Source organism: Copidosoma floridanum, unplaced genomic scaffold, assembly GCF_036245765.1.
Source record: "Copidosoma floridanum isolate Cflo_tuat_1 unplaced genomic scaffold, Cflo_Japanese_pri ptg000004l, whole genome shotgun sequence".
In the NCBI taxonomy this organism is placed as follows: domain Eukaryota; kingdom Metazoa; phylum Arthropoda; class Insecta; order Hymenoptera; family Encyrtidae; genus Copidosoma; species Copidosoma floridanum.
Window position 1 is genome coordinate 26,204,590 of NW_028321881.1, and position 27,299 is coordinate 26,231,888.

The following is a 27,299-nucleotide window of genomic DNA, read 5'->3' on the forward strand; positions in this document are numbered from 1 at the left end:
TCATGTACTATTTTATTTCAACGGTCTGAATCTATTTTTCTAACGAAATGATGTTGTACTCCATAAAGCTCAGGATCAAATTATAAAAACATACAAAAATATTGTTTCGGCTGTGATAAATCGTTATTTTTTCATAGAAACTCCTACAGTTGAAATTGATATATTGAATTCTAGAGAATTCTTACCTTTTATCAATTACCAGTTTGGAGATGGTGTGCGGCACGAAATTATATCGAATGCGGGTGACATGGGTCCTTTTTGCGTCAATATTTTCATCATACCTCTATCGATAGAAATGACAAAACGTTTTAATAATTTCGAAGATGAGCTGTATAGTGCAGTAACATGCCTGACACCATTAAACGCTTTGTCAGTTCGGTATCGCCTTGACAAACCCGGTGATTTTAATCAGCTAGTGGAATGTTTTCTATATTTCATTAAAGATAAAGAGCTGTATCATCGGATAAAAACTAAGTGGGATGTGCTACTAGAATTTTACCAAGTGAATGAAATGGAAACAGACGAATTTTGGTGGTACATTAGAGGAAGGTACGTTAATGACAACGTGTAAATTTTTGGGACCATTGCATTCCTTGCTCTCACAGTTTTGTCGGTGCCTCATGCAATCATCAACACTGACCGTTTGTTCAGTGCAACAAATAACCATTGTGACGTAGCAAAATTTGCTTTACAATTTTGCACGTCACTGTTGACGCCGCTATTCTGAAACCAATTCGTGTTCTTAATGGGATCCTTGCATAACCGAAATTTTCGTGTGTTTTAGAAACGACCAACGGTAAGCCTGAGAAGAAGACACACACCTAGACCAGAAATGTAGCGTGCGTACGAGTGAATGTGATGATGTAAGTGTCGAAGCGTCGGCACGTAAGAATGATCTGGAAGATAAGGTAGGGACCAGGTAGGTAGGTCAAAAGATAGTTAGTTGATCTACTGAGTGACGAGTTGGGGACAAACGCGACTGATCAGTTCAGTGGGTGTGAGACCATTGAGCGCGAAGTATAGGAGAGAGTACGTGGAGCGAGAGAGCCGAGAGTATAGCGATTATTAAGTGCGAGAGAGAGAGAGCGAGTGAGAGAGTGCGGGAAGGAGGACCCGGAAAAATAAGCCTAATCCCGACCCATCCAACCCTGAACGGCGGCCATCTTGAGACAAAGCGTCCTCCCGTGACAACCCGAGCCGAGCCCGAGGTGAGAGGTGTACCAGACAGCAGGCGAGAGAGGCCCAGGTATCACACAGCGTCGACTTCCTGGACTGCGACCCTCGACGCTCATGGTGGACTAGTCTTACTGTAAGGAAGCACGGGATTCGCCAAGGTACAGTGTGTAGGTTACGCGGGGACGCGGGTGAGATCGTCGGCTATAGCGATAGACAAGAGAGATAGAGAGAGGGAGAAAAGGGTGAGTGAGACCGAGAGCGAGTGAGTAGTCACATAGTCGTGGTGTAAAGGCGGGACGGATGGAGAGCCGGCATCGGGGCACTGTGAGTTGTAAGGCGTATTTGTGACCGTCTCTGGTCAAGACCGCAATCCCCGCCTGGGACCTATAGGTTACACCGAGTGTGAGTGTGGGGGTGTGTAGGTACGGACAGACAACCACGCCGAGGGGACCTGATCCCAGACTGAGAGTAGTGTGAGAGGGGAAGTGGGTGTAAAGGCGCGTGAGTGTGTGTGCATGTGAGCGGACTAGCGTGGCTCTCCGAGCGCAGCACTGGCGTTGTGGTGGCGATCGAGGGCCTGCGCCATAGCATCGGGACCGAGAGGAGGTACGTGAAGTGATTGTAGATAGCGGTTGTGTTTATTTCAATAGATCTATAAAATAAAGTCAACATCGCCTTTTGTGTTCATTTGCGCAGACGCGAATCCCCTTTTGAGACAGGTCCAGTGAAGGAGCGAGTAGGGAGAGCGTTGTCAAGCAGAGACGTACGAGAGATAATAATTTAGATATTTTCTCTCCAACGGTAAGTCACCTTGGGGAATGTAAAATATACGTTATACCATAAAACAAAAAATAAGAATGCATTCAACATTGAGACAACAGATGGTGTCTTAAAAGCAAAAGAGCACTTTAAGACTTTTGGCGTGGGATCTTGGAACGATCGGATTTTATGGTAGAAAAATTTCTTTAAGAAAGATATTACAAAAATAAGTATGCTGAAAGACCAATCTGGTAGATATACAACAAGGTGTTCAATGCATTTTTAGTCCATTTTTTTATAAATCACAGTATTTCAGACCTAGATATGGTTGTTAAAGAAAATGTGTAATAAGACTATGTTTTTTATTTTTAGAAATAATTAAAAATTATATGCATTGTTTTCTACTTTTTACTATTACATCGTAATTTTGACTGAACTATACTATTTCATATACAGTACATCTTGAAATTTAATGTGCAGAATCATAAGTCCCAATATATACGTCTAGAAGTTGGTCTCAGTAATAAAATTACCGAATTTTATATTGAAGCTTTTTGTATAATGTAAATGAAATGTTACTAAGTAGCAGAATGTATAACGTTAAATTATAGATAGTAAAATTATTATTTCTCATCAACTACATAAAGGACACCACTTTTGTTTGAAAAAAAAAAAACAAGACAAGTTAGCATTTCAGACTTCATATTGCGAACGCTTAAATGATACACTGTGTTTCTCATCATTAATTATTTTTTTTGAATTCCAACCGAATATTAATATTTTAAGATAATCCTGTTTACAGAAAAACAAATTTGTTTTAAATGATGAAAAAATGATACTGATTCTCATATTAGTTAACTAGCGGCCCCCCGTCTCGGCTTCGCTCGAGACTTACTAAATGTTATACCACAGTGTGTTGACATGTAACGTGAAAGGTTTTCAGTTAGAAATTTTACATATATTCCTGATAATCCTCAGAACAAAAATCTTCTTATTAAAAACATATTTGTTCAGAATCCATACAGTTTATTCGGTTAAATAAGAAGCTGTAAGAATTTGAAAAAATACAATTATGCTGAAGATTACCCTGCATTCCTTATGCTGAAAAATAATCGTTGGCTGTAACGGGCCATTAATTTGCAGTTGTTCCCGTATAATTAACAAAAACGGCTATTTTTTAAGGCTGTTAAAATTTAAAATACACAAAAAATGTATACTAAAAAATTTTTTTTTCTTTTATCTTACAACTTCATTACCGGAGCTGGAGCTTAATCTCTACATTTTTTATCGCCACAAAAATACAAATACATTGTCTACTAATTAAAAAAACTTAAAGATTGAAGAGATTACTGTGAGGGTACTGACTAAAAAGCTGATATCTCACACAATGGATTCTTTATTTGTCAATTTTGATGCTGCTGTTTCGGTCTCGATAAATTTTCTGTGTCAGTTTCTTGACGCCTGAATTTGTATTTATATAACGCTTAGATGCATATAACATTCTTCTTTTAATTCGCCCTCTTGCTAGTTTTAGTATGGTTAAGACTTTTGTGGGCCCTAAAAGCTGTTTTTTGTACACTTTGTTAAGTTCTAAAATATTTGTTGGCAAGGTAGTTTGACGTCCGATGGCCCTAAAAAAGACCGGTTAGTTTCTTAAGAAAACTCTTTTTTGACTAAAGTTTCCAGCAAACGTGACTGACTGGATACCCCAGGGAGATTTTCTCTGGCCTGCTGTTCAAGCACCAGACTAATCAAAAGAAGAATTACAAAGTCCAAAGCTTTGGAGCTAGTTGTAGGGATCTATACCAATGTCTCCTAGTATAACGTCGAAGACGTTGGTGTCTAAAGCACTTTTTTATTTGCAGACTCAGTTGTTTTGGTGACTAAGGTGGGGAGATTGGTTTGTGATGCTTGCTCGTTGGAGACTGTCCCGTTGGCTCAAGTTTTTTTTCCCTTTATAGCTATTAGGCTCACCTAGCGCAGACCTTGGAAAGGATCAGTGATTCCTGGTTGAGTGTGTAGTTGAGTTGAGTAGAGAGGGTTATATAGGGTCGTCGGTTACTGGGGTTTCCAGCCTTACGAAGGACAATTCCACTCGTGATGATTGCCAATGAATGACTGACTTGGTTTAATAGTGGCTGTCTTTAGTCATAATATTTCAGTCGACGAATTGCTTCTGGAAATGGTAGTAAAAATGTATTCGTTGGCAAAGTAGTTTAAACTTATGTTGCCCTCAAAAGAACTGATGAGATTGATGGTTAAGATTAATAGGGAACGTAAATACTTATAATGGTCCTGAAAAGGGACAGTGATAAAACTTCCAGCTATTCCTTATTATTATTCTTGATGATGGAGAGATGGCTGCAGGTAGCTTGACTCTTATCTTGGAAGTCTCTATGTATAGAGACTATCGTGATGAAGAGAGGTACGCCGCTTATCAAAGAATTTATCGTCTTTGGGTCGTTCCCCGGATAACCAATCGCCCATCGTTAGTCGGAAAAGTGGGTTTAGAGAATACCTTCTTTGTGAGTGTGCCGTTGGGATGACTACTGAGAAAGAAGCCGTTAAGGCTGACCGTGCGTCTTAGGGCTGTCTTCTCTGGCTTGCATCTGAAGTATGAGATTCTCTGATGGCACCAGGCCGGATGGTGACGGTCACATAACTCTGATGTGCTGGAACAGGTTGTGCTCTGGCTAGGTACGTCTCCTGGTATTCCACCGAAGACGGTATCGGTTTAAATAATTATTTATTGGTTGCACTCGTCAATCCTAGAGGTTAAGGGTGGATGTAGACCTAGATCACTGGTCCATTGAAGAAAAGTTTCGACGCTAACCAGGATGCACAGCTGCACGACTATCATCTACATTCTCGATGCAGCTTGATGAACTGCAGATAGACAACTATAAAAATTGTTGAGACGCTCCGGCCTATTATAACCACACTTATTTAATTCTGTTGTAGGTAGCCTCAATTTTATGTCGACACCACTTAAACCATCTGTTCTAAGCCAGACTACTAAAACCATCTAGAAAGTGTCAAGAATCGGTATGCAAAATTTGAGCAAAATCGGTTTAGTAGTTTTCGCGGTTAGCGATTACAACGGTTTTAGCAACTTTGCTTTATAAATTAGTAGGATCATATTCTGCAATCACAAAATATTTAAAAAAGCTATAAAAAAAGCCTTTCTGCATAAGTAAAATACAAAGAGAGAGAGAGAGAGAGAGAGAGAGAGAGAGAGAGAGAGAGGGAGAAAGCGAGCGCAAGAGCATACGATCAATGGCTCTTTATCTTACTTACTTTTACAGGTGCTGCCAAAATGCGTTTTTCGTTTTTTTTCTCAACATTTTGTGCTTGTCGAAACAAAATAAAAAGTGCTTATTGATAAAAAATTTAATTACCATACACGCTGGTATTCTTGTTTCTTCTCGATATTAAACTGTTAAAAGATATTAGCAAAACGAACCTTAAAACACAGTCTTACACAATTTTAAGATTAATTGACCACTCAAAAATAATCGTAACTTTTTTTTTATCGGCAGGCTCAACTATATAAAATATTAAAAATGCCTAATAATATATCAGTTTTCAAATTAGGAGTTTCTTGGTTGGTGTCCATAAATAATAAGAACAAAAACTGGATTGGCGTTATGCATGCCACAATCGATAAGGTCCTCGATTACCAATCCTTAAATATAGTTTGATTTTTGGTGTCAGTATAATTTAAAAACTTTATTTTCTTTTTTAAAATAATGAATAATATGTATTATATATGTGTACACGTATGTATACGCTATATATACGATACATTTTCTATATAGCTATAATAAAACGGGTAGTACTCTTTCCAAACCAGAGAGGAGTGGTAATGAGCTCACGGAGAAAGAGATAGGAAGCCAAGCCAAGCCAAACCGAGTTTTACCTTAGATTGTGTCATAGCACAGGTTGCTTCATCGCGTCAGTGGAACCCCCAAGCACGCCAATAGATGTTTCACATTAAAACATGCACTCACTGAATCAAGCGACGCTAAGTACGTTTTAGATATACTGATATCGTATTAGGTACAGTTACAAAGGTTTGGGAGCAATAACGAAATATAGTTAGCCACTTGACACACGCACTTTGTTTTCTCTGACTAAGTTTGTATGTGTCTGACTACGTGTGTACGTGTGTTTAGATAGGCATTATATTTTTATAATCTATAGCTATACCTGCTACGTGCGTAAACAATAAAGGAGGGGATGGGGAATCACCTAGCCATGTTGTTTGATTCCTTTTACTCTCTTATTCACATACTTCTCCTGTAGAGCATACTATGTATGCAATGTATATCTATGCACTTTTTGTAACGCTTTTTCGTTACGGTCATCATGCATCACTCACATTTACTGACCTTGCTCACGCACTCCTATAAATGTTTCACATCAAAAAGGTACAAACTGATAAAATCTCACCTTGCGTAAATGGGGGAAGAGGGTGAGGGGCGGCTGTTAGCGATAAAGGTAGATCTATGGAATGATCCGAAATAACTTTATCATACAGTACTGCTCTGCATTTGCCTATGATAATTGTCATATGGATCAGGAAAACTCTGGGAAAGTTTCTGTAGAAATTGTCAACGTTTATTTGGACATAAGAACCCTTATTTAAAGCACTACCCTTAAAAAAAAAGTTACTTGTTTATATTAAGTTAATTTACAAATTAGTAATGATAATAATACGGTTAATGTTAATATTTCATCACGATACCCCAAATTAAAAAAAAAATGAGAATCGAATCACAAATGACCAAGATGTAACTTTTTCTCTTCAAGGTGTAAGCTTAAAGTCATTTGATAAAAAAATTCTAGTTAAAAACGACAACTGTGTCTTCATGACTTAATCAAATGGTTGTCAATAAACATTTAAATAAGCATTTATAAACATAATATGGAAAAAACACAGTCAATAAAAATTAAAGTATATAACCATCTACAGTCTCAATTTTAAACGTCTGTGTTGCTATAGATTCTAATGGCGTAAAAAATAATTTTAATAGTTATCTCGGCTTGTCAATACTTTACGAAAATAATTTTTTTTTTCTCTATTCGTAAAAAAAGTTCTTGCTTACAAAATATAAAGGTCTTATGCCGATATACTTATTTGCTAATGAAATATTTCAAAAAGTTATTTGTAAAAAGTCACACTTCTGTAAAGATCATTTGGTTGATAAAAAACCTCAAAATTCGTTATGCTGGTATTGAAATTATAAACAAAACGTTAGAATAAGAAAAGTAGGCTTCTGCTAGGTCCAATCATATGATAGCAATCAGATAAGATCGAGTTCAACATTTGACACCTTTTTAATTAATAAATGCATTCTCTCAAAAAGTAACGAATATTTTTTAACAAAAAAAAATTTGATTAGATTTATGCTTACTGGAAACACATTTTTACTTATACTTTTTTGGACGGAGTTAGGAATTATTAAAATTTTTGAATTGTCTTGACACTAGTTGTCAATAATTTTTAACAATTATAAGCTGATTGTAAGAGTTCCAGTCGCAAAATGTTTACATTAGTGACACCTTTATATGGTATACAACAAAATTTGGCTCTAATTAATAGGCTTAAGAATAAAAATAAATAACACTATTTTTTAGCATACTTCTGTATCAAATCGTTATTAAAAAATAAATCCCGCATTGTAAATGCGCGATTTTTTAAAGATGTGTTCCTTACCACCCAGTATTTTAAGTAAACCATGTAAGATACTATAAAAATTTCGTCCTGTGGATTTATTAACTCTATCAGACAGAACCATTAACAGTACTTTAAACAGTGTCCCCGAGGTACCTAAATCCTAGGTTGTATAGTATTTACGTCATTTTCTAGAGTTGCAGGACAATGCCTAATATAGATACTTTCTTGGAGCTTTTTGAGGTAGCTGATCATGAATACCATGTCAGCCAGTGTCTCCAAGTCACCTAGAGCCTAAATTAGACAGTCTCTAAACTGTATTCTGGCATGGCAAGATAATACTTTATATAAGTATCGTATCAAATACAAACATCTTGCTCCTTTGTCATAATCAATAAAATAAATTACACGTAATATACTTGTGATATAGAGCATGACTTTATTTTGTACATATCGTCAATAATTTTCATTCTGAAAACCTCTTCAGGACACTATACAACAATGTATAATCAAAACAAGAATGGTTTGAATGTTACATTAAGCAATAAAGGTTACATATGCAGCTGCCAAAATAACATGTCAAATAGACAAAAAAGCGCTACTTAATATTTACATAACTTAAACAATAAATGAACAGCAATCAAAAAAAGAAGCTATTGCAAGATATCAATAAAACATGATTGTGCATACGATAATACAATTATAAGAGTTAAACACATAAATGCAAAAGGCTACAGACTACATGTCTTCTGGCATAGATCAACGAGACCATGTAGATCAGAAAGCAACAGTTACAAGCATGGGATATAAATACGTATAAGTGCCGAATGTGTTAGATCTATTGTACATTATTAAAACATATGAATTGTGTAAAGATTTTGTAAAAACATATAAATGTTAAGGTTTTTTTAAAAATTTGTGTCTTATGTCTAACAAAAACTTCTTATGTAAATAGCCTAACTTGCTGGTATCTAATTGTCTATTGATGGTGTTCTTATGTAAAGTGATAAGCAACATTTCAGCAAATTTATGCTTATACCTGTTAGCCTCCTAATCCAAAGCCACCACACCTTCAAAATCAAAACTCTGTGAATACTCAGAGGAGTGCATTAACAAGGCTGACTCAGTGTCCTTATTTTCGATATACCTTCCAGGTTCACTTAATCTTATCTTTAAAAACTTTTACTTTGCCGTATATATTTGGCACCACACCCACAACTTATCACATAGACAATACCACTCTTATCTAAAAGAAGTTTGGTTTGGTCCTTTCCCAACTTGACAATATATGTTAATTTATTTCTATTAGTAAAAATTACTCTAATGTTGAAATATGCTAGCATCTTACGAATTGGACATTTCATAGGATGAAATTAGGGAAGTACCATAAGTATACTATTTTTTTCATCCTCAGTATACGGTATTCTTATTGTCGTATTAAGCTTACTAGGTTGTGAAATAAGATGAGAATAATGGAAATGAGATTTATTAAGTCGATTGTGATAACTTATTCTTGCCTTCATATACTTGTTTATAAAAGAGAGAGGGTAAGCATTTATTGTGAGATTTTTTCGGACATTGTAAATGTTTTTATATCTTAAAGTAAGATCAGACAATTTAAAGGTTTTGTCAATCAAAGAAAAAATTATAGCTACTTTTTGAGATACCGGGTTATGTGAAAAATAGTTTAGTAGTCTACCAGAAGCTGAAGGTTTTTTACACAAATAAATATTACATATCAAATTGGGGATTTTAGTAAAAAGTAATTCTAAAAAGGGAATAGAGTTATTTATCTCTGTTTCAAGTGTAAATTGGACAAAAGTATTATAACTCTTCAAAAGATCAAGGGTACTACTTATGCGATCAGTTTTTAAAACCAACAAACAATCATAAGCATATCTCATGTATAACAAAATGTCATCTTTGCATATATTGATAACGGATTTCTCAATAGACTCCAATACAACCTCAGCAATTTATGGTGAACTGCATTCTCTCATCGGGATCTTACACGACCGTTTGTAAATTTGGTTATTGAAAACGAAATAGTTTGAATAAATTAACAAGTCTATGCCATTGAGAAATTTTATTTTGCTGATGCCCAAAATATTAGTTAAATTGTTAAGTTTGTGCGAGATACACTTTTTTATTAAGGAAAAAGGTAGATTAGTACATAAGGATACTACATTAAAAGAAACAATTGAGAAGTCCTCTAGGACTATCAAGCTTTTAATTTTATCCTTTGCTTCAAACGAATTTTTAATGGAGTAAATAGATTTATTGAAAAATTTGTCGAAAAAGAACAAAAACCACTTATCATTTGATTGATATATGGGTGAGCCAAGAGTGGAAACTATTAGTCTAGCAGGAAAGTCTTTTTTATGGGCCCTTGATGAGACCATAAGCTTTGGATAACTTACAAGTATTCAAATCTGCAATGTTAGGTTCGGGAATCTCAGAAACCACAAAAACACCTCTACCCTTCGATTTACTAACAAAATTTTTAATAGAATTTGTCAATGGTGAAGGACCTTTTTCCCTTTATTATGGTGTAAATTCGTATAGTATAGATTATGATTGAGAATGGCATTGACTTTACATATATATTCACACTTATTGATCACAACAGTTGCACCTCCTTTTTCAGCCCTGGTTACAAACAAATTTTTATGATCATTAAGATAATTTTTTGTCAATTTGATATTACTCTGAATAATTTTGTCAAAATAAGAAATTTTAAAGAGTTGAGAGTGTGTATTTTTAAGAGTGATAAGCATGATTGTCTAATTTTACAACATTTGGATTGATCAAACTTATTGCCCAATATTGTGCAATCAAGAGATTGAATGAAACTAAGAACAAATTTTGTATCTATATTTTGTATAAAATTAAATCCCATCCTCAATTTTAAAGTAAGATCAACATAATCAGGTTAAAATGTATCTGTTAGGTTTTTAACAAAGTTATGATTTTTTTCTTTGACAAAACGATCAAACGATATCATTTTTTCTTTGAAATCCTCTGCTAAAGATGTTTTTGAACGACCTATTTTACCTTCTTTGAATGTGAAGTACAATTAAAAAATTAAGAGAACTCATTATCTAACCTTGTTTGCACTATGTGCATGAATTATGTTGCATTCTGTAAGTAAATGTAGTAAGTGCCCTAGAAAAATCTTTATTAAAACTTTTTCTATTTTTTTTGTTACACATTTTAACTCTCACACTAAGTAAATGTATATATGTATGTAAATCTTTGATTTCAACATAAAGTTTTTTTCTCTTAGTGTGACAATTATTTTTTTCTATATCACTCATTAATGAAATTTTTTTAAAGGTAAAAGTGTTAAAATAACGCATACTATTATCAATGTGTTTTGGTATAAGGCCATAGTATCTACATGTCAACAAGAAAGTGCAATGCAACCTTGTATTAGATAATTTGTTAATGAGATAAATGGACTGTTTACGAAGATTATATAAGTAAACATTAGATACTATTTTTAATTGACAATAGAAGAAAGGAAATGAGTAAAATGCGTTAAAAAAAAGGTTATTTGTGATAGTGTCGATTGACACATTATCAAATTCAGAAATATGTGATCGTATACTTAGTGTGATTAAAGAATTTGCGCTCCTTATGCCATCGCCATGTAAGTAGATTGTGCTACCTGCACATGTACAGTCCTTGTTTAAAATCACATAAAGTGATAACAGAATTAATTTCATACATTTCTGAATAATGTCAATTCCGAATAAATAAATCTCATTTCCATAATTCTTATCATATTTCACAACCTACTAATCGTAATACGACACTAAAAATACCGTATACTGAGGATGAAGAAATAGTATACTTATAGTACTTCCCTAATTTCATCCTATGAAACGTCCAATTCGTAAGATGCTAGCATGTTTCAACATAAGAGTAATTTTTACTAATACAAATAAATTAACATATATTGTCAAGTTGGGAAAGGACTAAACCAAACTTCTTTTGGATAAGAGTGGTATTGTCTATATGATAAGTTGTGGGTGTGGTGCCAAATATATACGGCAAAGTAAAAGTTTTTAAAGATTAGATTAAGTGAACCTGGAAGGTATATCGGAAATAAGGACACTGAGTCAGCCTTGTTGATGCACTCCTCTGAGTATTCACAGAGTTTTGATTTTGAAGGTGTGGTGGCTTTGGATTAGGAGGCTAACAGGTATAAGCATAAATTTGCTGAAATGTTGCTCATCACTTTACATAAGAACACCATTAATAGACAATTAGATACCAGAAAGTGAGGCTATTTACATAAGAAGTTTTTGTTAGACATAAGACACAAATTTTTAAAAAAACCTTAACATTTATATGTTTTTACAAAATCTTTACACAATTCATATGTTTTAATAATGTATAATAGATCCAACACATTCGGCACTTATATGTATTTATATCCCATGCTTGTAACTGTTGCTTTCTGATCTACATGGTCTCGTTGATCTATGCCAGAAGACATGTAGTCTGTAGCCTTTTGCATTTATGTGTTCAACTCTCATAATTGTATTATCGTATGCACAATAATGTTTTATTGATATCTTGCAATAGCTTCTTTTTTTGATTGCTGTTCATTTATTGTTTAAGTTATGTAAATATTAAGTAGCGCTTTTTTGTCTATTTGACATGTTATTTTGGCAGCTGCATATGTAACCTTTATTGCTTAATGTAACATTCAAACCATTCTTGTTTTAATTATACATTTTTTTATAGTGTCTCGAGGAGGTTTTCAGAATGAAAACGAAATATTGACAATATGTACAAAATAAAGTCATGCTCTGTATCGTAAGTATATTACGTGTAATTTACTTTATATGAGTACATTATTGGAAGTTTTTGGGGTCACAAAACACAATCAGCACGTTAGCTAGTGTGTTCAAGTAACCTAGAGCTTAGGGTGAGTCGTATCGACGTTGTCTCCTAAAGTTATAGGATAATATCAGATATAAGCACTTTCTTAGGGATTTTTGGTGTAGCTGATAACGGATCCATGGTAGCACAGTCTTTGCAATTCTAACTGCTTCTTGCACAAGATTTACATTGACAGTGAAATTGTGTAAGTCTGCATCTAGTCTGCTTCCAAGATCTAACGTAATTTTGATGCACGACAGGTGAGCAAGACTCTTGCGTAAGAAGTGCACAAATCTGACAATCAGTCGAGTGCGTTTTTTGTCTTGACTTGGCGCACTCCTGATTGCGGCAGATTTGCGCAAAATTTTCGTGCAGGGTAAGTACACAAGTAAGTAAGTAAGTAAGTAAGTAAGTAAGTAAGTAAGTAAGTAAGTAAGTAAGTAAGTAAGTAAGTAAGTAAGTAAGTAAGTAAGTAACGTTTATAAAAGTGATTTTAATTTTACAGAGTATAATATAAAATGCGCAAAAGTTACAAATTAGTTGAAAAAAATAGATTGACAATCAAAACTAAGAGAAAAATCCATTAATAAATAGAAATAATGTATGAAAAATAGAAGTCAAATTAAAAATAAAGGTACCATCGTAACCATCGTGAGTACTAAACTATTTTTTTTATTTAATTTTTTTATTCGTTTTCCAAGTTTTTGTTTAGTGAACTTCATGAATGCAGTACTAACGTTTATAGAGCTTCGTTCTTTCTACGGGTCTGGCGACCCCCTTGTTACCTGAGAAATAGTGTTTTTATACTCATGTCATGTTTAAAGAACTTCGTTCTTACCAGTGGTCCCATGACCCATTTATGCCCCCTGGTTTGTTGTTTTTTTTTTTTTTTTTTATTTTTTTTTTTTTATTTATTTCTTGTTTTTTTTTTTTTTTCATTTCTTGTTTTTTTTTTTCACATTTCATTTTATTAAATTTTTTTTTAGTTTTTTGTATTTCCTTTATTTAATTTCTTTCTTATTTTCATATTTCATCTTTTTTTTCATTCCCTTTCTTTTCATATATTAATCCTTTTTTTCATATTTAATTTCATTACTTTTTTTTTTCATTGTTTTGTATTTCCTTAATTTCTTTTTTTTATTTTTCTATTTATATTCATTCTTTTGTATTTCCTTTATGTCATTTCTTTTTTCATATTTCGTTTCATTATTTTTTAATGTTACATTTTATTTGTTTAAGTTTCATTTAATTTCATTATTATTTTTTTTCATATTTTGTTTCATTTTTCTTCATATTTAATTTCATAACTTTTTTTTATTTGTAACAGTAATTATTAGCATTTCTGTAATGCCAAAAAAACCTCAGGTTTAATGAAAATCGGTCGGTATTTTATGCATCAAATGCATAAAATACGAATATTCAATGCGAAATAACGTGCCTTGTTATGTTTAATCTACATAACCATATTTATGCTAATTAAATTTTTTTTTTTTTTTTAGATGTATTATTTAGAAAACAAATACATAATTTATCATGAATTTAATGTAGTATCAGTAAATGCATATAAAAATGAAATATTATAGTTACGAACCACACGATAAGTACAAGAAACCGAGTTTCTACAGCAAGCAGCGCTCGTAGCAGAGTGGGTAAGATACAGGACTCATATGCAGGAGGTCGAGGGTTCAAATCTCGTTAATGTAAAATGGTTTTTTTTTTTTTTTTTTTAGAATTGTAAAAGAAAAAAAATTCAAAGTCAAAGGAAAATCATTGTGGTAAAATAAAATGAAAATTTGTTAAAAAATTAATTGCTTGGGAGTGTGAGGGGGAATAGTGGGTAATGGTGTGCAGAGGTGTAACACGACACAGTTGGCAGATATACATATATAGTGGGGAGAGGGTAAGTGTATATCGGTGAAAGGGACGGGGTTAGGGGGAAAACTTGAGAGGAAGAGATTTCTGATTCAAAAAAAAAAAATCTGTTGGTTTTAAAATTCCAGCCCCTCGAGTAATGCGACATAAAAAACTTCGTTCTAAAAATTAAAGAAAGTGACGGTCAAGTCGCATGTATTAGTTTAAATTTATATCAATAAGTTCAAATTTATATAAATTAGTTAAAATTTATGTGATCTAGTGTAGAGTTCATAGATGTAATGTGTGATTAGTTAATCAAGAAGAATAAAGGGCGTAAAAACAGTTACAGCCTGGGGGATAACCTGCATTCAAAACTTTAGTTATTTTTATCAAGAATAAGGAGAATGTTGAATAATGACTGCTTAAAACTATAACCCAAGGCTTTCTAACCCAAGATCCTTGCGTAAGAAGTGCACAAATTATGGGTTTGTACTTGTTTCCTATAAAAAAATATATATCAGTATTTTTTGACTTTCTATTATTTTTCTGCACTGTGTAGCTTAACACTTATTTGCAATATCATTTTAAAAAATAAAATCCACAGGTATAATTTTTATTGATGATAATTTTTCTTATATAAATCAGAAGAAATTGTTAGTGAAAGACATACTGTTAGTGTTTAGTGAAAAATGTACTGTTTGCATTGGTAAATTATTAAAAATCCTAAGCTCTTGTAACTGTCATTGTATACACGCATATCTGTCTCTCTATTTATTGATACAGTTTTCTTGGCTGGTTATTTCAACCCTCCTCTGTCACGATATCTTTACCTTTCCAACCACACTGTCAAGTAAGGAACAATTTGCTTGTTTTTTTAATAAGTTTATAGGGTGTATTCGTTATAAGAAGCACTTATACCCCCACATCAAATATTTATATTTGCACCTCACACTCCTGCCATGATACCCGCTAAGTATTTTATTTTGCAATAAATTTGGATCAATTTGTTAACTAGTGATTTCATTATAGTATATATTTTTTTTATGTTTACAATCTAATATATCTATTTTTTTCGTGCCATTTTATGATTTCAATCCTTTAGATATAAATTTTATCAGAGAAAAGTGTAAATACGTTTGTTTTATTATCTATAGTTGTTTTTCTCAGACATTAACAAATCTTGAAATTTAAATACATTCGAAGTAAAAAAATACTTTTTAAAAAGATTTAAAATATAAAATAGTGTTGATTCTTTACGCAATAAATAAAAATAATTTTAAAAGCAAAGACTAATATTTATAAAAACCTTGTCAATATTCGAAAATAAACAGCATCAACCTTGATATGGTGCAAAACTAAAATTTCTTTTTCGAGACGGTAGAAGTATACAAAAACAATAAGTTTGAACCCGAAATTATTAAAATTTGACCACAGGGCTCTGAGACACGACTGATCACATACAAATACACATACATACATAAGCACACATGTAAATACATTTTTGAATTAAGAACTATTTTCATTCTTAACACTATAAAAAACATTGGGAACTGAATTCCAAAAAAATTTTTTTTCGCTGATACCATACAATTTCCTTTATGAGTTAGCAAAACTAGTGTATTCATAGTATTTTCCTAACTTTTTTCTATATAAAGGTAATTTGCGATCTTTTGGTGCTGATTGTACATGAAAAAATGTCAGTGCACAAAAATAAATGTCTTTTATAACCCTGTTAAAAAATCTCAAGAAATTTCTGATGTTCAAATCTCACTTCAGAAATTTCTTCACAATTTCTACACCAGCAAAAACGTAAGAAGTATGTTATTGCAAGCAAAATAAGTCAAAACCATAGTTAGAAAAGTTTGTGTGAATTATTGTTTTCAAAGAATTCTGCAAAATTCTGCAACAAGGAGAAGTGCATCGAATAAAAATAATAACGCACTCGATTGACCGTCAGATTTGTGCACTTCTTACGCAAGAATCTTGCGCACTTGCCTGCACGCAAATCTTGCGCAAATCTGCCGTAAGTGGAAGTGCATCAAGTCAGAATGCTAACGCACTTGACTAATTGTTAGATTTGTGCACTTCTTACGCAAGAGTTTTGCGCAGTTACGTGCATGCAAATCTTACGCGAATCTGCCGCAATCAGGAGTGCGTCGAGTCAAGACGAATAACGCACTTGACTGATCATCAGATTTGTGCATTTCTTACGCAAGAGTCTTGCGCACTCGCCTGCACGCAAATCTTGCGCAAATCTGCCAGAAAGTGTCTTATGAACTTGTCATGCATCAGAATTACACAAGATCCCGGAAACAGACCAGGTGCAGACTTACGCACTGCCAGTGTGTAAGATTGTGCTACCAGGGATACTATACTAAAGTCAGATAGTGTGTTATCCACCGAAAAAATAAGCGTATGAGGTAAGCTTTGTTTTATGATAATTTATGACTGATTGTTAAGTAGTATCATCGAAGTTAATTAGGTTTTTCTTCATAAAATTAAAAAATAATTTTCACGAACATCATTTAACTCTCAAGCTTATCATCTTACTCCTAGTTTTTTCTAAATTTAAGCTTAAAAGACGCTGTTATATAATTATAACTATCCATAAGTTTTTGTTACAACTTAATTTAAAAAGCTAATCTTGTCTTAAATTTTGAGTCAGAATAAATGCTAGAGTCGATTGGATCTTTGTCATAGCAGAACAAAATTTTTGATTGATAACGAGCTTCATACTTTTTTCGTCATTCGTACCTGCTTAGTAAGATGGCATGGTAGGAAACTTTGTGTAGGGGCTATCCCCACACCCTATACAAGCCAAGCGTGTAACCGCTTACTGTTGACTTCAGTCCTTGCTGAGCTCTAGACCGAGCCACACTTGTAATGTCTAATAAAGCACATACACTCATAGACAAGTCTCTCTGCTCATTCCAGCACCTTCTTCCACGACAACATATATATAGTAGTGCTCAAGCCCCTACATTGATGACCCCAACGTAACTTTGCTGATCGTCTTCGTCATCGTCAATTTGGAATTGGCTTTGGTCCCCCATCATGCTCGTCCTCATTGACCTAGAGATTGTTGTTGTGCTGGGGCGTTTTCTACAGAGTGTCAACATCAGTGAGCCACTTTGATTTTGTTGCCACCGTCTTATCAGCGTATAGCAGCCTGACTTTACATGTGTTCATGCTCTTGGTGCTGCTACTGTCCTTCCTCCGTCACCATGACCAGCATTGTTGACCATAATGTATGTGTGTGTGTTGCTAATACATGTGCACCCACTTCGAGCCTGTACTTCGGTCCCTTGCTCCACTTTCGTTGTTCCGTCAGCAGCCGGAAATGTTGTCAAATTAGGCGCGAAGAAGCGGCGATAGCAGCGCCGGAAGAAGAGCTGGTGGACGAACAAAAGAAGCTAATAGAGAGGGAAGAAGAAGAGCTGGGCAGTGAGCAGAAAGTCGTTGACAAGAAGGAGTTTTCCGTTGTTCTTGCCTAATCTGGTTTTTTTTTCTTGTGATCACGAATCTCCTCGTCTGTCCTTTGTACTGTTTATTCTCCTGAGTCCAGCCCGCTCTCCGATCTGGCAGGCTCTATTGAGCCGCTGCATTTTTGCACATGGTCCTTCGAGCCAGATTTGGGGCGCGCGGCTGAATGCTCGATGTGTGAGGATGGCTTGTTGTGTCGCCCGTGCGGATGTTGGACCGTTGAGATGACTCTCGAATCGTTGCTTGCCAGGCTTGCAGAGGCTCTTTGAGTGTTCGTGACGTGCATTCACGCTGACATATATGCATATACGTATGTCGGTAGCTAGCCATATTTTCAACCCGCGCGTCACAGGCGAACAATTATCTCTCACGCTTCATTGTCTTGTTACCTCTTCTTTGTTGCTCTGTACGTGTCTAACCTCCCCTGCCCCGGTAGAAGGGCACAGCAGAAGTAAATGTACATGCTCGCATCGATCAAGCGACAGTTAACGACGGCTGTTCGCATCGACTGAGAGAGAGCCCCCTTCGGCTGCTCGAATGAATTTTTATTGCAGGGGATAGTGTTTAACAACAATTACAATATCTCGCCTGTTGTATGCTTAAAATAACGATACCTCCAACACGAATTGACGAGCAACAACGCTAAAGATAGAATGCTACGAAACAGCTAACCAACAACGGTTTTGTTGTACCGCATTAAACTATCAAATACTCAAATCTCATGCAGGTCTGGCTCACCTTTCTTGGGGCAGCACAGCTCGCCATATCTTGCTACTTCTCTGTAGCAATCGAATGATATATTCTCCTCCTCGTTACTTTCACAACCGAACTTTTGCCTTGCAGAGACATGGAGTCACTGAGTACTCAACCTTCCCTGAGCCAAGTAATCGAAAACTTGTCAAGAGTGATTCAGAACACTTTACCTGATCAATGGAGTGAGGGTCTCGTCTCTAGCCAACTCGAGCTCCTCGAAGGTTACTGGGCTTGCTTTACGGAGAATCATCTCAAAATGCTGTCAGATGAAATAGTTCAAAACGAACCTTACTTCGCTGACAACAAGTATTTCACCGTGGAAATGATTCATGTTGAATCAAGGGGTCGATTGTATAATGAACGCACGAGATTCATCCGTATGCACGAACACCAACCAGCACTCATGGTAATGAGTCACTGTCACCCGTCGACAAGCTATACTATCTCAAAATAAGCGTTCTTGGAGAGGCCAAGTCAGCTTTCGACAGCCTACAAATAACTGGCCTAAATTATGGAATTGCTTGGTCAACTTTGGAGTCACGCTATGAACACCGACGTCAGTTGACCCAAGAGTATCTTAAAGCATTAAGGTCAATGCGGCCACTCAGAGAGGAGTTGGCTACAGGACCCCAAACTTTACTTGACGACCTAGAGTGACATCATGACCAATTGAGAGCCCTTGAACGTCCCGTCAATCAATGGGACGATTGGTTCCTCTCCCTTTCGGCTGATGTGATGGATAGAATCACCAGACGGGATTGGGAAGCAGAGCTGGAGGCTCTTGATAAGGAGTTGCAAACGACTGGGCATGCACACCCCACTTTTAAGACATTGACCGACTTTCTACGACGGCGATGTCGAATGCTCTCCTTCTTGGCTCCAAACAAAGCACCCAAGCTGCCAATGGCTCCTCAGAGAAGCAATAGCGGTCCAAATGTGAATTCTCGCTCATTTCATACGGTGGCCGCCACCATTATCGAAGCGGCTCAATGTGCAGCATGTGAGGCCTATTACTACATTGGTCGCTGCCTTGCGTACAAGCAGATGACGCCAAAGGATCGACAACGCCTCGTTTTACAAAGACAGCTGTGCTTTAACTGCCTTCGAGAGGGACATCCAGTTAGCCACTGCCCCTCTCCGATGATGTGCCAAGCATGTGGGGCACAACACCATACTTCAATCCACGAGGCTTCGGTCAAGCGCCCCGGTTCCCCACTCGACTCCAACGTGCGGATCAAGCGACCAAAGCAGGATCCGCAGAACTCGGCCTCCTCCGGCTTGACTGAGGTGGAGTCAACATGACTAGGCCTCTTGCCCACAGCTGTGGTCACGCTCCACAACCCGAGTGGACGACGAGGAAGGGCTTGAGCTCTGCTTGATCCATGCTCGGAGTCGACATTCACCAGCTTGTCCACGGCTTGCAAGTATGGGCAGTGGGAGTGTCTGAAGGTGCAATAAGTTGCTCTTTCGCCCACACTCGCCTTAAAATAATTGCTGACGACGATAGTTGCTGCATCAATGTGTCCACCTATGCATTCTAGCAGATCGATCTGACCACACTATCTCAGGAGCCAGGCATCGATCTCCATTCACGCTTTATTGGATTCAAACTGGCTGACCCAATTTTCTTGACACCACAAAGGGTGGAGATCGTGCTTGGAGCAGACGCTTACGCCAAGATCCTCCTTCCCAGCCTCATTCTCCAAGGTAGTCTCACGGCACAGAGAACCGTCTTCGGTTGGACTATTACCGGAGCACATGGTCAGTTTTCCACTTCAATGACCACGAGTTTGACGACAGTACTCGGGCACCGAGATACGTGTTGCGAGCAACTCGTTTGGCTCATGCAGCGCTACTGGGCTATGAAGGAAGTCCCTCAAACAGTGCGAGTCTCTCCTGCAGATGCTGAGTGCGGGGATTGTTATGCTCATTATCACACCAGGTCTGAGAGGGGCTGGTACGTCGTCCCGCTGCCCATTAAGAGTGGTGGACTCAATCTCATCGGTGGCAGCTTGATTCAAGCCCGAAGAGCCTCGGCCTCTGCTCACAGATGAATGAGAAACGACGCAACGCTTTGCAGACACTACATCGATTTCATGTCAGAATATCTAAAGCTAGGGCACATGCGTCTTGCATCAGCCGAGGAAATCAGTTCGTGCTCTTGCAAGGTCAATTATGTACCTCATCATGCCATCTGGCAGCAAGGTGACAACAGAAAGCGACTGCGCGTAGTGTTCAACGCCTCCAGCCCTACATCAACGGGATTTAGCCTTAATGATGCTCTGCATTCCAGCCCAAGACTGCAAAATGACATTGCAAGCGTCATCACTCGATGGAGACGGCACAGGATTGCATTTTGTGTGGACATCAAAATGATGTTTCGTCAGATCTGCGTACGGGACGAAGATGTGCACTTGTAGCGGGTATTGTAGAGCGCTACAGAGGACGAACCGGAGTCTCACTATGTCCTCCTCACCGTGACGTACGGTGAGGCTAGCGCCCCATATTTAGCTTCGAGAACTCTCATGCAACTGTGTAAGGACGAAGGCGCAGGCTTCCCCGAGGCCATCGACGCTATACGTCGAGACCTGTACGTAGACGACTTTCTTACCAGTGGTGATAGTGTAGAGGCAGCTTGAATTCGCAGAGATCAGATAATTGAGCTGCTCATGGCGGGCGGTTTTTTGCTGAAGAAGCACGTATCAAATGATTGACGTTTGCTGGAAGATTTGCCTCCGGACGACCTTCTCCACCCTGAATGGATGCACTTTACTACCGACGGACTCGTCAGTGAGCAGGACATCACTTGGAATCCTGAGGCGGATTCATTTAGATTTGCTGCTCCTAAACCAGGTGAATCTAAGACTCTAACCAAACGACGCACTCTTGAGGAGATGGCCGGCTTGTGGGATCTGGTGGGCTGGCTAGCCCCTGTCACCGTCTCGGGAAAGATGATAATTCAAGACTTGTTGAGAGCAAAGCTATCTTGGGATGAACCTTTATCAACCTCATACGCAACCCGCTGGGCAAAATTTCGATCAAATCTGGCTGACATTGGCTCACTCAGTTCGCCGAGATGGTTCCAGTCGGCCCCGAACAGAGGCTTGAAGTTGCACGCATTTGCGGATACAAGTTGACGGGCCATAGCTGCGGCAGTTTACCTCAGAGTTGAGCGGGCTAATGAGAGTTTCATCGTGAGCCTTATCAGCGCCAAAACCAAGCTTTCTCCCATCAAGAGCTTGGTTCCAGCCGAACATTCAAGGGCCAGAATGACCATCCCACGCTTGGAGCTGAGAGCCATTTTACTAGCCGCGAAATTGCTCGGGACGGTAGCTACTAGCTTAGACGTTCCAAGCGATCGGCATTTTCTATGGAGTGACTCTAGCACCGTGGTGGACTGGCTGGGCTCAGACGAATCGGTTGGCAAGAGTCTAGTTGACAACTACATCGAACACATTCGAGAGCTCACTTCCCGTAAGGCGTGGCATTACGTGTCCACTGACGAGAATCCAGCCGATATTGCAACCAGAGGCGCTTCACTTATTGAGCTTCAGCGAAACTTGCTCTGGTGGCATGACCCTCCCTGGCTGGCGTTCCCCCCTGATTTGTGGCTGGCTCCGCTCGATCAGCGAAGACCTTCCGCTGTCTCAACTGACTACGAAGAAGCTCATCAAGTTACCGTTTGTTCAACTGTATTGGAAGCGCACCGTGCGCCCTTTGAGAAGTTTTCGAGCTTGTGCCGCCTTCTGCGGGTTCTCGTTAGACGCCATCGCTTTGCTCTCTTAGTCAAGAGCCGAGTAAAATCTCCAAAACCCCTTTGCTCAAAAGAATGGGACGACTTTCTGCTGGCCTATCGGGCTCCGATTAGAGCTCACGAGTTGCAGAATGCATTCTTGGACTGTGCGAGAGCAAGCTAAGCTCACTACTTTGCCGCCGAGATCGACACCCTGAAGAAGAGAAAGCCGACTCCATCGTCAAGCCCTCTTAATAGTCTGGACGCATTTCTTGATGACAACGACGTGTTACGTGTCAGTGACCGTCTCTGACACTCTCCCTTGCCCTTTGACGAGAAGCACCCTCCGATACTCGACCACGCATGTAATCTCTCGCGCCTTTTCATGGAATGGGCTCATCTCTGAGCACTACATGGCGGCTTTCGTTCTACCTATGGTCACATCATGCGCCGAGCGTGGATCATTAGTGGCGACGCCATGATAAAGAAGTGCGTCCGCAAATGCGTCTTGTGTGCCAGATCCATGGCTCAACCCATAAGTCAATTTATAGGCTCTTCGCCGGCTGCTCGCGTGACGCCACCGCCTTGGCCATTCAGTAAGACTCGTGTTGACTACGCTGGGCCGTATCAGATTCTCCGATTAAAGGGTCGAGGCATTTCCTCTTTAAAGGGCTATGTTGCCATTTTCGTCTGCCTCTGCATGGAAGCCATTCACTTGGAGCTAGTTGGTGATATCGCCACAGCGAGCTTCCTCGGCGCTCTATCTCGTTTTGTCGGCTGGCAAGGAAAACCAAAGGAGATCTGGAGTGATAATGGGACGAACTTTCATGGAGCAGATCGCGAGCTCCGAAAATTGATGGAGGAGGCCGAGCACAGTTGGGATTCAGTGGCTGAGAATCTCACAGTGGAGGGCATCGATTGGCACTTCATCCCTCCTGCGGCTCCTCACTTTGGAGGGCTGTGGGATGCAGGCATCAAGTCCATGAAGTATTACCTGCTCCGAATCGCCGTAATGAGGCGCATGACTTACGAGGAATTCTCAGCCCTGTTAGTTGAGATTGAGATGATTCTGGATTGCCAGCCCCTTGGTCCACTCGCTGGAGACACTGACGATCTGGACGTCCTAACTCCAGCCCACTTCCTCATAGGAGGCCCGCTTACTAGTCTGCCTGGTGCTGAGCAAGACAACAACTTGGATCGCCTGTCCCACTGGAACCTAGTTTGAGGTGTATGCGATGCACTCTGGCGCCAATGGGCTAAAAAATATCTAAACACGTTGCAACAGAGGGCAAAGTAGACAAAAAGGCGTAGAAATCTCGCTGTTGGTGACGTAATACTAGCCTTGGACCCCACGCTCATTACATCGACGGGCAAATGGCCTCTTGGTCGTGTGATCGAGGTTATCCTGGGTAACGATGGTTTAGTGAGAGTCATCAAAATAAAAGTCGCAGGCAAGGAATACACTAGACCGATCGTGAAGATCGCTCTTCTTCCGATACTCGAGGAGCCAGTCGAACCCTCTGGCGCTTATAAGCAGCTCGACACTGCTTTCATGGCGCGCGGTGAAACATCGATTTCACGGTGGGCGGCCGAAGCCTAACTAGGGGAAATTGTCTATAAAAAATTCGTCCCAGGGACGAGGCGGGTGGTATGTTCCGTCAGCAGCCAGAAATGTTGTCAAATTAGGCCCGGAGAAGCGGTGATAGCAGCGCCGGAAGAAGAGCTGGCGGACGAACAAAAGAAGCTAATAAAGAGGGAAGAAGAAGAGTCGGGCAGTGAGCAGAGTGTTGTCGACAAGAAGGAGTTTTTCCGTTGTTCTTGCCTAATCTGTTTTTTTTTCTTGTGATCACGAATCTCCTCGTCTGTCCTTTGTACTGTTTATTCTTACGAGTCCAGCCTGCTCCCCGATCTGGCAGGCTCTATCGAGCCGCTGCATTTTTGCACATTCGTCATCCCCCAAGTGAGACTTTTTTATGTGTGTGTGCTAAATTCAGCTCTAGCTAACATAAGTTTTAAGAATGTTGTGAATTGTTAACATATCTGTGTGACCTTCAAAGTCGTCAAAAAATCCAAAAGCTATCACTTTGATGCTTTACCCTCTCTAAGAGATAATGTTGTAAGCATTTAAGGAAATTGTTATAACTTTTGTAAAAAATTGTTAATATTTCTGTAAGTTTTCATTGCTTTGAAACTTAAGGGGAGTACTGAAGGGGCTATCCCGACTTCTTATAATAGCCAAGCGTGTAACTACTTACTGATGATTTCTGTCCTTGCTTAGCTCTAGACCGAGGCACACTTGAAATCTCAAAGGACACCCACTCATGTACAAATCTCTTTGCTCATTCTAGCATCTTCTTCCACGATGACATGGGTATATCGTAGGGCTTATGTCCCTACATTAAGAGAAAATATTAAAATTCTTACATTTAAATTTTTAATCCAACTATTAAAAATAGAGAAATTGTTTTTTTATATTATTTATTCACTTAAATTTTTAAAAAATATTCATTGGTCAGCTAAAGAAATTTAATTAATAAAAGGTGAAGTGTCAAACTCATAGTACACAAAAAATTAAACTATTCTAAGCTCTTGGTCAACCTATATGATTTCAACATCTATTTACCCACATACGAGATTTTCTAGATGGTAGACACTTCTAAAAGTTAAGTTTTTACAGTTTTACTCTTTAATCAACATCCAGGGGGTGTTAAGCTTTTTTTTCTAGATATTTCTGCATGATGCAAACATGTTTATACGTGTGGGATGGCCTCTCCGAGTTTTACTCCAGAATGCTTAGGTACTTGTAGTTCTAGCTTATTTTAATAACGTAAATGTATGCATACAAGCAATAAAAGATGTCTGCCAGTTGCACATTCAGGAGTTGAGCTTTGTGTAGATTTTTTTTATTTTGTGCGCCAATAACATGTCTCCATACGCAGTGAATGGCATTACTATTACTCAACAATGTCTAATTGTAAGTGACTGTGTATGATTTGTTTCTATGTATGACTTTTCATATAATATGCTTCTAATGATAGGGGCTAACAACCAAGATACTATATAGGTGATACTTTTAATGAGTTTTTGATACGTGAAATTGACATAATATTAAGTTCACATAATATTACTTATGTTAAGTCAGATTATGTAGTGGCTAAGCTAGAAAAATACTCGACTTAGATAAAGTCTTGGCCTAACTAAGGTATGATAAGTGCCAAAATTTTGTTAAAACTACTTTTAACGAGAGACAAAACCTCTACTACTTAAAAGTCCATACAGCTTTGTTTAGGCTCAGACAAAAACTTGTTTTTAAAACAATCTAGATATAATTTTTACTAGAGATTTGGTCAAACTAGTTAATATTTGTAGCTAAATTAATGCTAAGTGAAAAATAAATTTGTAACTTAACTTAAGCTGAGCTTAGAAATTCACTTACGTCTAAGTGTGTGTGAGACAAGATACGATCTTTACTAACATCTTGGTTAAATGTCCTAATACATTTAGCTTAATTTTTGATAGGTAAATGATGAATCAACTGATAAATTTAAAAACCACATTAAAAATTTTTTTTTAGACAAGTTTTGGTTAAACCAAGATATAATAGTCGCTTGGATTTTGACTGAACTAGTGAAAATAAATAGCCCTACTTTTGCTTGGTGAAAAATTCATCTATTTCTTAATTCAAGTCAAGCTAAGAACTGGTCTTTGCAAGAATCTTAGCCAAATTATAGTATGATCGTGGTTGATATTTTGCCAAAACTACAAAGAATTAGTGACCAAACCACTTCTAGGTATATACATCCACAGCTTTATTAAAACTGAATTTTAGCAGCTCACCATGTATGAAAGCCACAATAATTAATCAGCTAGTGAATTTAATGTTGAGCCAACATTTGCTTGGTCTTTGCTCAGCCAAGATTAGTAGTATGATAAATCTTAGGCTTAATAATAATAATACGCTGATGATATTCACTTACCTATGATTTGTAGCTGTCTCAATTCTGAGCTCAGCCAAGATAAGTTCTCTCACAAATTTTAAATTCAGCCACAATCAGATAATGATTAATTATTGAAACACTTATTATTTAACAACTGTTCGACTTCTAGCTAAGTTTTCATTTATCAGCCTACTACACTTGAAAGTCACAAAAATCCAGAAGCTTATGGATTTAATTCCAAGGTATCATTTGACGCAGTTTTTGGTTCAGACAAGATTAGTCATCTTAAAAATTTTTGGCTGAATCCAGATCAAATGTTTATTGATTTTTGACTCACCCCTCATTTAACTACTGTACAAGCTATGATTCAGCATACCACTACATTGACAAGTTACTAAAATTTATTATCTAACAGATTTGATGCCAAGCCTATCATCGTCACTGCTATATTTTCTGGTTTAGCTAAGAATAGTCATCTGATTAATTTTAGATTCAGATAAGATTAGATATTAATATATTTCTGGCTTTTTTATGTCTTCTGTACTGCACAATTTTTGGCTTAGCTATGACTGAACAATCTACTACATTTTTAATTCACTACAAAGTATCAGCCTCCTGCTTTGACGGTGAGCCAACATTTGACAATGTTTAAGTTTTTGGCTTAGCCAAGATTAGACATTTGATAAATATTTGGTTTACCCAAGACCAGATGCTGATTACAGTTTTGCTTCAATTGCCTTCACCTATCATACCATTTCTAGCTAAGCTATGATTAAGCAGCCCATACCTTTCAAGGACACTCAGTTCATCATTGGAACCTAGTCATATACCCTTGAAAGTTACGAAAATGCATCAGTTTGTAAATATGATAGTAAGCCAAGCTATGTCAGTGTTTTCATTCTTGTCACAGGCTAGATTAGTTATCAGACAAATTTTTGGCTTAGCCAAAATCAGATAATGATATCCATTGACTTATTTATAATTCAACTAGGGTACAATAACTGGTGAAGCAATGACCTAGCAATCTAATGCA

At 37.5% G+C, this 27,299-nt stretch overlaps 2 protein-coding genes across 2 annotated transcripts; both read left to right on the forward strand.

The window, feature by feature from the left end:
* Nucleotides 1-20,649: 20,649 nt before the first annotated feature.
* Nucleotides 20,650-21,015, forward strand: LOC149375788 (uncharacterized). Its single transcript, XM_089596517.1, has one exon. It carries the CDS (start codon nt 20,650-20,652, stop codon nt 21,013-21,015), a length of 366 nt encoding a protein of 121 aa, XP_089452643.1.
* Nucleotides 21,016-22,773: 1,758 nt separating this feature from the next.
* LOC149375789 (uncharacterized) lies at nt 22,774-23,928 on the forward strand. The gene is made up of 2 exons (XM_089596525.1): nt 22,774-23,547; nt 23,626-23,928. The coding sequence occupies exons 1-2, from the start codon at nt 22,774-22,776 to the stop codon at nt 23,926-23,928; spliced, it is 1,077 nt and encodes a 358-aa protein (XP_089452651.1).
* The last annotated feature ends 3,371 nt before the right edge of the window (nt 23,929-27,299 follow it).